Source organism: Aethina tumida, chromosome 4 (genome assembly GCF_024364675.1).
Source record: "Aethina tumida isolate Nest 87 chromosome 4, icAetTumi1.1, whole genome shotgun sequence".
In the NCBI taxonomy this organism is placed as follows: domain Eukaryota; kingdom Metazoa; phylum Arthropoda; class Insecta; order Coleoptera; family Nitidulidae; genus Aethina; species Aethina tumida.
Window position 1 is genome coordinate 25690016 of NC_065438.1, and position 13972 is coordinate 25703987.

At 23.6% G+C, this 13972-nt stretch overlaps 1 protein-coding gene across 1 annotated transcript; it reads right to left on the reverse strand.

The window, feature by feature from the left end:
* Positions 1 to 8592: 8592 nt before the first annotated feature.
* Positions 8593 to 10040, reverse strand: LOC109596051 (neurogenic differentiation factor 6-A). Its single transcript, XM_020011506.2, has 2 exons — positions 9934 to 10040; positions 8593 to 9818 (listed from the first exon to the last, which is right to left on the reverse strand). The coding sequence occupies exons 1-2, from the start codon at positions 9934 to 9936 to the stop codon at positions 8823 to 8825; spliced, it is 999 nt and encodes a 332-aa protein (XP_019867065.2). The 5' UTR covers positions 9937 to 10040; the 3' UTR covers positions 8593 to 8822.
* Between the last annotated feature and the right edge of the window lie 3932 nt (positions 10041 to 13972).

A 13972-nucleotide genomic window follows, 5' to 3' on the forward strand; every position in this document is an offset into this window, starting at 1 on the left:
ATTTCGTAGATGCTAGTCATCCTAGAAAAATATTGAGTGTATAAATTAACTAAGTATCTTTACCTATCTAAAAATATCTTATTATTAAGAAAAAAATCATTATTTTGTGTTGTACATTAGTATTGTTGAGAAAATATTTCATTGAAACTGAAAGATGCCCTCCCTTTTAATTTTATAATAACCTTAGTTTATTAATTATTGTTTTTCGATATAAAAAATTATTATTTTTAGCTAATATAATACATTATAAAATTACTTGTGTAAGGCTTAGGCAAAAAAATTAAATTGATTTTGTGTAAAAAGTTTAAAAAATACTTACAAAATTTATTGACTAGAAAGTAAATATTAATTTCTTAGATGCTGGTCTTCCTGGCAAAACAATCAGAAAAGTTTTATAATTAAAGAAGTTATTTATTTTTATTTAATTATGGTAAACAGAAAATTTTTATTTCAAATCCAGGTTAAAAAATTGTTTTTCTTATTTATAAAGAACTATATTTTTCAACTGAGTATTGCTTTTGATATTGTACTTGTTTATGGAAAATAAAATATTCATATTTCAAGTTCAGCTTCAAAAATTGTTTTTCTTAATTATAGAGTACCGTTTTATTCTATTAGTTCTCTCTCTTGACACCTTAATTTTTATATCAATTAAGACCAAATTCCAGATTTCTATACAATCTATAAAGTACATATTAATTATGAAGATATAGATCTTTCTAGGAAAAACAAAAGTTATAGTCTTATAATTAACGAAAGAATATCGTATTTGTATATTATTACATCAATGTTTCTTCTAATTTTATCTTAGTTCTTACTCGTTAAAAATGTTTCAGGTTTTACTGATTTTTATGGAAAACAAAATATTTCTATTTCCAATTACGCTTCAAAAATTATTTCTGTTAATTAAAAGAACCATTTTATTCCAGATTTCTATAAAGTAAGATATATATTAATTTCGAAGATGAAGGTCTTCCTAGAAAAATAAAAGAACTAATCTTATAGTTAAAGAAAGGAAGTCATTTATTTGTATTATAATATTACAGCAATGTTTCTTCTAAATTTATCGTAATTCTGATTTGTTAAAAAAGTTTATATTACTTTCTGGTTTTACTGATATATTTTTATAGGAAACAAAATATTCCTATTTCAAATTAAGCTTCAAAAATGGTTTTTCTTAATTATCAAGAACCATTTTATTCATCTGGTTCTCTCTCTTGATACGAAAATTTTTATAACAATTAGGACTAAATTCCAGATTTCTATACCTTCTATAAAGTAAATATTAATTTCGAAGATGCAAGTCTCCTTAGAAAAAACAAAGGTTATAATTTTGCAATTAAAGAATGTCACTTATTTGTATTGTATTACATAGATATTACTTTTAATTTTATTTTTTATATTATTTTATTCTTTTTGGTTTTACTGATATATACTTTTACGGGAAATAATCATATTTCAAATTAAGCTTCAAAAATGGTTTTTCTTAATTATGAATAACTATTTTATTCATCTGGTTCTCTCTCTTGATACGTTAATTTTTATAACAATTAGGACTAAATTCCAGATTTCTATACATTCTATAAAGTAAATATTAATTTCGAAGATGCAGGTCTCCCAAGAAAAAACAAAGGTTATAATCTTATAATTAAAGAATGTCACTTATTTGTATTGTATTACATCAATATTACTACTAATTTTATTGTAGTTCTGATTAGTTTATTTTACTCTTTTTGGTTTTACTGATATATTTTTATGGAAAACAAATTTTTCTATTCTAAATTAAGCTTCAAAAATTGTTTCTATTTATAAAGAACCTTTTTATTTAATTGTTTCTCCCTCTTGAAACATTAATGTTTACAACAATTAGGATCAAATTTCAGATTTCCATACAAAATAAATTATTTTATAATTAAAGAAAGAAAGTTATTTATTCGTATTGTTACAAGAATGTTTCTCCTAGTTTTATAGTAGTTCCAATTTGTTAAAAAAAGTTTGTATTACTTTTCTAAGTTATATATCACTAAATATATTATTATGGAAAACAAAATATACTTATTTCAAATTAAGCTGCAGAAATTCTTTCTCTTAATTGTTTTATTCAATTAGTTCTCTATCTTGACACATTAATTTTTATAACAATTATGGCCAAATTCCAATTTTCTATACTTTAAATTATACTAATTAAATTTACAAAATCTCTTCTCTATAAAATATTGAATTAAAACAATATTTACTTCTAATTTTAAATTTTTTAAAATTAATTTTTAAATTTATTCCTACTACAGAAAAATTACTTTACCGAGGTGTTACGACCCATATACAAATTTGTAACTTATTGAAATACAGTCAGAAATATTTAATCATGAACGTGTTAGTCGTGTGCCTCCAATTAAAATCACACCAATCCGTTACGGTCCTGCTTTATAAACGGAATCTACGGTTGTATTTATGTGCGCCAGTTTAACAATGGCCCCAGCCAGCCCCATTGCAGTAAGAGAAAACCCATCGGTCCGAATAGAAGTTGCACGCGAACACTCCGTACTTCAGAATGTTATATTTTTGTAGTGGCCCGAGTCAAACTGCGGACTGCGTGGGGTGGCCCGTGTTTATGGGGTGTAGGGGGCGAATGCAACCACCGAGGCGCACCTGTTAAACAAATCGTGATTTAACAGTCGGATTTTGACGCTTATCAGCCGACGGAGCGTGCGGTCTCTTTGACTTTTAAGTAGGAAGTAATTTAGTGACCAAAAAACAAACGGAAACATATGGTTCATACTTTTCTAATACGTTTCATAAGTCATTTTTTAATACGCAATTTTTGGTTCCAGCAAATCTTGTTTTAATCATTCTTTTATACCTGTTATATTTTTTTATTTGGTAGGAAAATTGACTAAAATTTTTAGAAATAGGAACTTTGTATATTACCGTTTATACGTATTTAAAATTCTTCTTGATGTACTTTTAGTAGACTTATTATATTATGTTATACAAAAGAGCAAAATAAAATTAAATATTTTAATAAAACAATTAAAAATATGAACTTATATAAATCAATACATAATTATTATTTGTAATAATATGATATATTTACAAAAATTAAATACACTCTATTTTACCATTGTGATAACTTATGCTTATCATCATGTTTGAACTTATTTTGACAGCGGTGGAAGAATTAATCCAGATAAATTAATTTTAAATTTACAACCCTTCTTGTACGTGCTAAATTTTAAAGCAAATCCTGTAGAAAACGATCAATCATATTATACAATAGGATATTTAAAAAACGCTTTAAATAACACTTAAACGATATTTAATTTGACATTCTCAAAAGCTTTAGTCATTTATAATTAAAATATATTTAAATAAATAATAAGTGTACGGATAATAATTATTATTAATAAGAAATGTTAAAAAATAATTTACTTCAATCAGGAAATTCTTCAAATGAATTAGTTAAAATTGATTTGTATAAATCAAAAATTTTATTTTATTTCGTTTTAGTTTTAGATGTGTGATGTGAACTCAACTTTATTGTTGGAAGTCAATTTTAGATATATAAAAATAAAAAGCATTAAATTAAATTAAAAATGGAGACTTGTTTTAGACTTTTTGAACTTAACTTAAATGTTTATTTAGATCAAGATGTTTGAATAAAAAAAATCAAGTAGTAAAAATCAAGTGATAAAAACTAATTTACTTCAATCAGGAAATTCTTCAAATTAATTAATTTATTTAAATTTATAATTATATTAGATTTTGTGAAGTTATATTTATTGTTGGAAATATTTCTTTGAATTAAATGGTTTTAATAAAAAAATCAATTGATAATTTTTTTTTTTTTTTGGAAAACTTTTCTAATCAAATTAATTTATCCAAATTAATAATTATATTGTGAACTTAATATTGGTTGTTTCAAGTTAGCTTTAGGTGATTAAAATTAAAAGACATTTAAATAAATAAAGAATTATTTTAGTAGACTTATTTTTATTTAAATCAAGATGTTTTTTATAAAAAAAATCATGTGGCAAAATTGTTAATATTGTTTGTTTCAATTTAGCTTTAGATGAACAAAATTAAAAGACATTTAAATAATTAAGAATTATTTTAGTACTTATGAACTAAATGATTAAAATTAAAAGACATTCAAATAAATAAATGATATGATAATGATATTTGTTTAAATCTAAATGTTTTAATAAGAAAAAGCAAGTGGCAAAAACTATTTTACTTGAATCAGAAAATTCTACAAGTGGTAAAAACCAATTTACTTGAATCAAGAAATTCTTCAAATCTAAATTTTGTGAATTTAACTTTATTGATTCAAATTATCTTTAAATGTATAAATATTTAAATAAATAAAGAATCAATTTAGTTTATTGGTGTTTAAAATTAAAAGATATTTAAATAATTAAGAATTATTTTAGTTTTTATGAACTTAACTTCAATATTTATTTAAATTAAAATATTTTTAATAAGAAAAATCAAATAGTAAAAACTAATTTACTTATTCAAATTGAATAGTTAGCAAATGTATAATACATAAAAAAATACATAAATTAAATACATTTAATAGGAAAACTCAAGTGAACTAATTTACTTAATACAAGAATTCTTTTGTGTTTTTGTTAGCTCATTTTTTCAATATTAATTTATTATTAATTAATTTTATTAACAATTGCAGCCTTTCATTATTTATGCAATTAATAATTACCCAATAGACTATTTGATCACGTGATTGTCCCGGGGCTAAACGCTTTAAAACGGCATGGCAAAAGCAAACAAATAAATAATTCAAAACGATTCGCTATTTATACAAACAATCGGGACATCCACTTAATCCAGCCCTGGAGCTACCCCGAAGTCTCCGCTCGTTTGTTTGGGGGTTGTTATGGTTGGTTGGTCGTGCAGCTGCAAGTAACCGTGCATTTTTCGACCCGTACCAGCGCTATTTTGTGTCCTGATTTATATTGCAGGTCCTTCCGATTTACGCAGTCATTCATTTCGCCGCCGTGAAATCGAAATTACTAAACCGATATTCACGGTTGTTCAGCGATTTTCCGTAAATGTTGCATTTTATTTGCCTGCCTGTTACAAGTTAACGTTTGTTCGGGGAAATTACATTTTAATAGAGACGTCGAAAATTAAAAGCAAATATATGTTAACCGTAAACTATTAATAATACATCTTTAAACACCAATGAAACATAATTTTATAATGAAAATTAAATAAAAATATAGATATACTTTATATAAATAAGTAAGAAAGTTATAACTTATTTCTTTAAATTATACTAATTTATGTAATAAAACAGAATGATGGAAAAGATAATGTATATTATAAAGATTAAATTATCATATAAAGTAAACAAAATAATTAAACCATTTTTATTTTGAACAATTTTGATATAAAATTATAGAAAAATTTTGTACAAAAGAGTAAATAATAATAATAAGAAATATTATTACTATTCTTTAAAGTTATAAAAGTCTTTAAATGATATAATAAATAATATTTATATGAATTAACTTAAAAATAAATATAAAAATGAATATTCATTAAACACATTAGAGTATTAAAAATTAAATGAAAAAAATTATGAAATGGTATTTAAATGATTCTATAAATATTATTTATATCAATTTATTTACATACATTTACCATAAAAGAAAATATAAAAAAGGAGTAGTCATCAAACAAATGTAAATTTAAATAAAATAATTTGAAACATAATTCCCATTTTTATTTTTATATATTTTAATTTAAAAAAATAATATATAATTGAAAATTTTATTTTCTATGCAATTAAAATAAAAACTTGAAACAGAAGGAAAATTGTTAATTATATTATAAAAATTATTTAAAAAATATCACAAAGGAGTAATTATAATAATTTACGACTATGTACAAAATATAAATTCATAAAAGAGAATTCACAGTATAACAAAATAATATTTAAATGAAATTTTATCATTGAAGAATAAAAATATAAAATTATTTAATGTCATAAAATGATACTACAAATGTTATTTATGTGAACGTATGTGAACATTTGAAAGAAAATATAAAAATGGATATTAATCAGCTAAATATAAATTTAAACAAAATAATTTAAATTGTAATTCTCATTTTTATTTTGAACTATTTTAAAAATTTAAATTTATTTTAATTTAATAATAATTTTAAAAAATATGTTAATATTAATATATGTCGATTTAGAAAATATGAATTCTTAAAAAGGAATACTCAGTACGAGAAAACAGTATTTAAATGAAATTATACTAAAATTACTTAAACAATGATATTAACAAACAAATACACTTGTTTTAACATGAATGTCATGCAAGTTAAAAATAAAGGCATAAATAAATTCATATAAACTATTATTATTATTTGAAATTATTCAAATATTTAAATGATACTATAAATATTATTTATATGAATTTATTATAACATTTAAATAAAAACATAAAAAGGGAATATTTATCAGATAAATGTAAATTCAACAAAATAATTTTCAATCATATTTCTCATTCTTATCTTGAACTATTTTAAAATTTTAAATTTATTTTAATTTAATAATAATTTAAGAAAATAATAATAATAATGTTTTATTGAAAAATTCTAGTTTCTATACAAAAAACATGAAAATTACAAGAATTCTCATTAATAGAATAGAAGCAATAAGAGAAGAAGAGAATACTCAAATTACTTAATCAATGAAATTGATAAACAAATATTACATTTTTTAACATGGATGAAAAATAAAAATATACGCACAAGTACATACGTGTAAACTATCATTAATAGTTAAAGTCATAAAAATAATTAAATGGGGCTATAAATATTATTTATAAGAATTTATTTAAACATTTTAAAGAAAAGATAAAAATGAATATCTGAATTCATCAGATGAATATAAATAAAATAATTTAAATTATAATTCTCGTTTTTATTTTGAATTATTTTGATTTAAGAAAATAACATGTTTAAAAAATGTAATTTAGATTCTATAATATATAGTTAAAGTAACTACAAAAGTACAAGAATTGTCGTTATTGGAATAGAATTGCCAATTAATGAATAATAAATATATGAATTTCAGTACGACAAAATAATATGTAAACGAAATTTTATTATTTATAAATAAATATACAAATAACTTCTTACAAAAGTTACAAAAATATTTAAATGATATTACAAATATTATTTATATGATTAATTTAAGATAAATATAAATTAAATAAAAATAATTTATAATAAAATTCTTACTTTTATTTTGAACTATTTTGATTTAAGAAAATAATATAAAAAATATATGATAATTAGTTACCGAATACATTTAACACTAAATTTTCAATTATTTAAAAAAAAAAACCTTAACTAGAACTCTGGAACATTATTTAATTATTTTATTCATTCAGAGAATAAAAGTAAATAATGAAATTGATACATTAATTTACATCTTTTTCCATAAATGTCATGAAAATTATGAATATAGAATCAAATAAATCGTAAAAACCATTATCATTACATATTAATACATTAATATGAAGATATTTGTAAATTTAAAATTAATATTCATAATATAGACTTAAACGATGTAGTTTAAATCAAAATTCATTTGTATTTTGAATTATTTTGATTAAAGAATATGATATTAAATTATAGAAAAAGTCTGAACAAAGGCACAGTTAACAATATAAATATTTTCTAATATTTTTCTATATATTAAAAGAATATTTTATAAAAATGTCTAAGAAAAAAGAGCAAGTATGCCTTTTTACAAAAAATGAAATCATAAAAGAGAATACAAAATAAAATATTAAATAAAATAGTCAAATAATTTTTTTTAATTACAAATATTATTAACAATAAAAATATTTAAATGAATCTTATATGAATTAATTTTAAAATTTGAAAGTAAATATAAAAATGAATTGTCAAAATATTATTATATGAAAAATATATGTACCTCCAAAATGTTTATAATGAGGTTGTATGAAATGAAATGAAATTATTTAACAATTTATTTATTAAAATAACATATAAGTAAATATTTTTATTTCACCGAATTCAAAAATTGTTCAGTAAAATTTAAACTGCGTTAAAAAGTTAATAATTTGACTTTGAATTATTTGTTTGTATAAACTTAATTTACCTACTTATTTTCACTAGTACGATAAATATAAAACACAGTGTAAAGTGAATTGATTCATCAAGAAAATTGTTAAATGTGTTGAAACCTGACAAACTTACTGCATTAAAGGTACTTTTTATATTAGTCATAAATTATCACATTACATTATTATAATGAGAAACATTACATTATTATAATGAGAAATATGAAATTCAATATTAATTTTATAGTTTAATTATTTTAGAAGCTTACCAGGTTTTCTTCCTAATCTGCTATTAAAATCTCTTTCCTTTATGTATGATTATATGTCACAATTTTCCAAAAAAATAGAATTTGAAGATTCTATTCTTTATATGTGGATCTTACAATGATATTAATTAGTTAAAATAAATACACATATGTTTAGACCAAATTATATCTTTATTCTTTAATATAAAAATACATTTCTATATAAAAATATAACATCACATTTTATAGGTTTTTAAGATTACACTTTATGACTAGAATCCGTTTGTACAAAAATATTAACCACGTACCAATCTTATTCAAATCAGTTCAAATCAATATTCGATCTGATTAAGATTAGTTTACATATATTGCAAACAAGTTATTTTATTCTACTCTAATAAGGCTTTACAATTATGGAAGTTCCAAATTTTTAGAATTTAAAAATTATGAATTATCCCCGAGTATAACTAGAATAGTTGTACATTACATTATTGTTGTAGTAGTTAGTTTGACTAAAATTCGATGTGTAGTTGCTACTATGTGCATATGTATTTGTATTGACTTCAGTTGGATATTCATATTGACTTTGGTTATCACTACTGGGACTAGACATAGCAGAAGGCATGTTGTAATCAGCCATGAAACTGGCATTTGAAATGCTTCCACTAGTAACAACAGCATTTGACATACTCTGTTCAAAATTTCTAGAAGTAATGCTGTTACCATATTTACTAATAGAAACCACAACATTTCCAACATTCACAATAACACTATCACTGTTTGGATTGCTGTACTCCTCCACATCGTTCAGGGCTTGAGATAAGGCATAGATGTAGTTGTGAGCGAAGCGCAATGTTTCAATCTTGGTCAGTTTTGTGTCTTCAGGAAACGTCGGCAAAACGCATCTAAGCCTATCCAAGGCTTCGTTTAACATGTGCATCCTGTTCCTTTCCCTGTCGTTGGCTTTGAGCCGTCGCACTCGTTTGATCTTCATTATTTGCGTCGGACTCTTTGCCCTCGTCACTCGGTTCCTTCCCGTGGCGTACTTTCTCTTCACCTTCGCTTCTTTGCCCGTATTGCTCTTGGTCGGTGTCGATGTTTTCGACGGGTCGTCACACAACGGATAGAAAAACTCCATTTCCTCGTCTTTTCCAAATAAGTTTCTCCTACACGATACATTGTTCCAGTCGCGTTCATGTTGTTGCACTTGTTCCGGTCTTCTGTTTAATTCCACCAAACTGCTATGGAAGGCCGAGTTGAATTTGTCGTAAAGCTCTTGGTTTAAGTTGGTTTCCTTCTTGATCTTGTGCGGCGACTCGTAGTCGAAATAGTCGGAGCGATCGTCGGTGAATTCGGACGATTCAGATTTGAATGATAGTTCGAATCCTGAATCACAACTGTCTTCGTACGCCATGTCGTATTTTTGGAGCCTTTCAAAGTGGGACATCTGCAACAAGTTTAAACTTTAAAAATCATATCTAATTAAATGAAATTGATGTAAATCAAATATTAATAACTTTATTATTACAATTAACAATCATTGTAAAATACTGAATACTTACCATTTAGGAATGTTTAATCCAAAAAAAAACTCGGAACTATGACACTATGTCCACACTTGGGAAGACTGGCTGACGCATTCGATTAATTTTGCCGAACTAAAAGTTTTAATTTAGGGTGGTTCATTTTATACATGTGTGCCTCCCACCACTGTTTGGACTGAAGTTTAGGGCTGAAAGGGACGCCAATCAACGACACTGTCGCCCTATCGAGGTCGCTCTACATTGGCTTACATGGACCCTTGACATGTTTATTGTCTGCTGGTTTAACACATATTATAATTTTTTTTCTAAATTATTTTTTATATAAAAATGCTATACTGGAGTTCCAAACATAATTAAAAACTTTTTAATATCTGAAATTACAAAATTAAATTATTATAAAATGTAATAAAAATAAATTTAAAACACACTTTATATTTCTTTTTCTAAATTATTTTTCAGACAAAACAGGCTATCTTTGAGTCCAAAATATTTTTAAAAACAACAACAATTTTATGTAGTATTTGATAATACAATTATAAATTATTATTAAATTTTGTAATACTAATTTATATTAACAATTATGAAAAATGTAATGAAAATAAATATGGAGATATAAATATTAATTCAAAATCATCTATGTATATATTTTTAATATTTGATTTTATGTTGTTTAACATAATTACTTGACACAAAACTGTTAATTAATTATATTAATTACAAATTGTATAAATAAATATAAATTATTAAATTTAATCATATATATTTATTTTGTAATATACTGAGTCATTGAATTTATGAAGAATCAAAAAAATTTTAATAGCAACACCCATGTTTATTTTTTGATTTTTTTATTTTTTGTTTTTGTGTTATTAATTTGTTTTCAATTTTGACATATTTATGATCTAATTTGTCTATTGATCTATCTGTAAAGCCACCAATTTTGATACTGAAAATTTCATTTTAGGCATACCAACAACCATTCAAAAATACTCAAATTTTATACAGGTTCTTCGTTATTTACTTTTAAAATTGTTTTAATATTATCAATAAATTTGTTATTTTCAATGGAACCTCATTGTAAAATTAAATTTCATATTTAAAAACCTTTGGTATAACCATTTCCTTTATATAAAATCAATATTTCAAGAGCTTTTAGGTAAATTTAAGGCTCTTTTAATTAAGCTAAAACTTAAGTGGTATTCCACTGAAAATAACACAGTAATTGATATTTTAGGATACACAGAATTAAATGTAAATCATACAAACTCTAGATAAACTCTGGAAGAACTATAGTAGTAATGATTCCTTATAAGTCAAAAATTAATAAAAAGTCACTTCAAGATCCTGTATTTTTCATTTTAATACATTACATTTATTTATTCTAGTAGTATTTCAATTAATTCAATTAACTTTTTAGATCAGATTCTATAATATAATTATTATAATAATATTCTTGTATTATAAATGAACAAAAAATTTAGTGTATTTTATTAAGAACACTAACAAAGATACATACTTTATATTATAAGAAACGTTGAACCATGTTTGTATATTAAAGGTTTATTATAACAAATTATATAAATAAACATCAAGAAAGAATTTTAGCCACAGAAGTACGGAACTTGATTCTGATTTAAGCCCGATCTAGATATAAATACTTACGGGTTATTACATACCGATTAAAGTATTTATTTTATGCAAGAATGGGCATGTTTTAAGATTTAAAAGATTACATTCATTGTTGCCAGTATCTGATATTGTACCGAGTTTTTAACGTGCCCTGAACAGGTGTGTTGTTCAGTGACTGGGGAGCATACAGGATAATGGGACCAGGACAATTCGTCGACGATTTGGGGTGAGAGGATTTAAAACGTTTCGCCACGATCTAGATAAATTGGATAGAATGGAGATTCGTTTGCAATGAACAGGACCAGTTTTAATGTCTTATATGAATAAAATTACACATTTATCTTCACAGGATCAGGATTTAATTGCTTAAAGCTTAGAATATAAAAGTATGATTCAGATGGTCATTTAATGAAATAGCTGTTTATATTCCAAAACCATTAATTAAATTACTACTAGGTGGCATTCACAATAAATTCATTAAAGACGAATTAGTAACTTAATATTCCTTTAGTAGGAATTGGCTTAGTCCAATTACTATTTTTTGTTCATTATTTAATACGGATTTATTCAGACGACTGAAATTATTTATCACAAAAAAATCGAAATTTTATTGTTTTTGTTAATTTTATACGCAAAGTTATAATAATAGTTACAATCAAATTTTATCTAATTAATTTTTATAATAATATTATTAATGAATCGATCAACCTTTAAATCGTACACCACAAATATTTATATTTCTTACATTTCAAAATGGTTGAATAATAACTTCCCGAAGTATTTTTCAGAAATATTAATAAAATATCTTGATTTGGTAGAGGTTGTAATGATTATTATCTACTCTGTCGAAATGTACATTACAATTTATACCAAATAATTGTAGATAAGCCTTATGAAGTTTACTTAATCCTCTTCTAATTACGATTTATCCCTGTCTTATATTTCAATATGTATAGCATTGATTGACACAAAACAATTATTAAATTTCTATTGCATGTGCCACACAGGGGCAAATTAGTTCCAGCAGTAAATATATTTTGGACTTAAAGTGCTGCTACTGTGGTAATTATTGAATCGCAGGACAAACACCAATAAATTCAGATTTAATTAAAAACATATCTTATTTGTTTAGGTGTATTTATTATGTGGAAAAAACGTGGAAACATGACTAAAACCTGGATTTTGTTGTCACACGTGCATTTGCTCAAAATGAACAGTAGCCAATAATAATTGAGCCAATATACCTGACACTATTTGTTTTATTTGGAACAATTATTTACAAATCACTTATGAACTTCACTTGTATGTAGATAACAAAATAGATAATCCTAGCAAACATTTGCTTGGTTTTATGCAGATTTCTTAGCTTATACGGCTCAAAAATAACAATAATTTAATTCAATTAATATAATTTATCGTAATTGGCCATCAATTTCAACGAACACGTTAATTTAGTGTTGTTTTTTAAAAAATGAGAGTTTTTGCTTTATTTAAACCCATCTTATAATAATTTACGACTCTACCAGACATCAGTCATCAACATCTTTGATAACGATAAGAAGTTATATACTGGTTGAGCCTAAAAACGATGTCTGTTCAAATTATTCGGAAAAAATTTTAATTTAAGTGAATAATTACGTAACAATTTGTAAAAAAATGTTGTAAAAATATTATTTATTATAATACTTATCACTAAAATTATAATAATATATTATTATTATTATTAATGTAATATTAAGTCTTTTGGTCAATGAAGTAGATATTTATTAACATCCATTAATTAATTAATTTGACAATTATTCAATGAGGTAAATTTAAATAAAACAAAAACATTTAAAAAAGTTATCCTATTTTGTTTCTTGCTTATTACTAATTTTATTACTATCAAATATCCACATTTGGAGGGCAATTATATAATAGTATTAATTTGGTTAATTAAAATTAATTCAGAAAATTTAATTGGAAAAGTATAAATAAGTTAATTATTTAATTGTGAAAAGTTTTTTTTAAACAATATTATTTACTAAATTATATGAAGTCTATAGTGAAATAAAATACGTTACAATTTTCACATATGCACCTTGAAAATGCATTACCCCGTTTACAGTTTCTTCCAATTTTTTCGAAACATTAAATTTACAGACGTGACGAATTTCTTTCAAATATTTGTATTGATTTCGCAACCCTTTTTTTACACTGTCGATTAATATTTATTGGATATTTTATGGCCAGTTATCACTTACCCCATTCGTTGGGTTCGTAGGATTTACGAGTTTTACGCGTGAAATTGCATATGGATTTAGTAGCACGTAAGTTAAATGCCCCGAAAACGAACATAGAAAAGTTTAATTTTTAACTAGCTCAAAAAATTTTTGAATTTTATTATTTAAATTATATATTCATAAGCGTTAAAAAATAAAAATAAAAA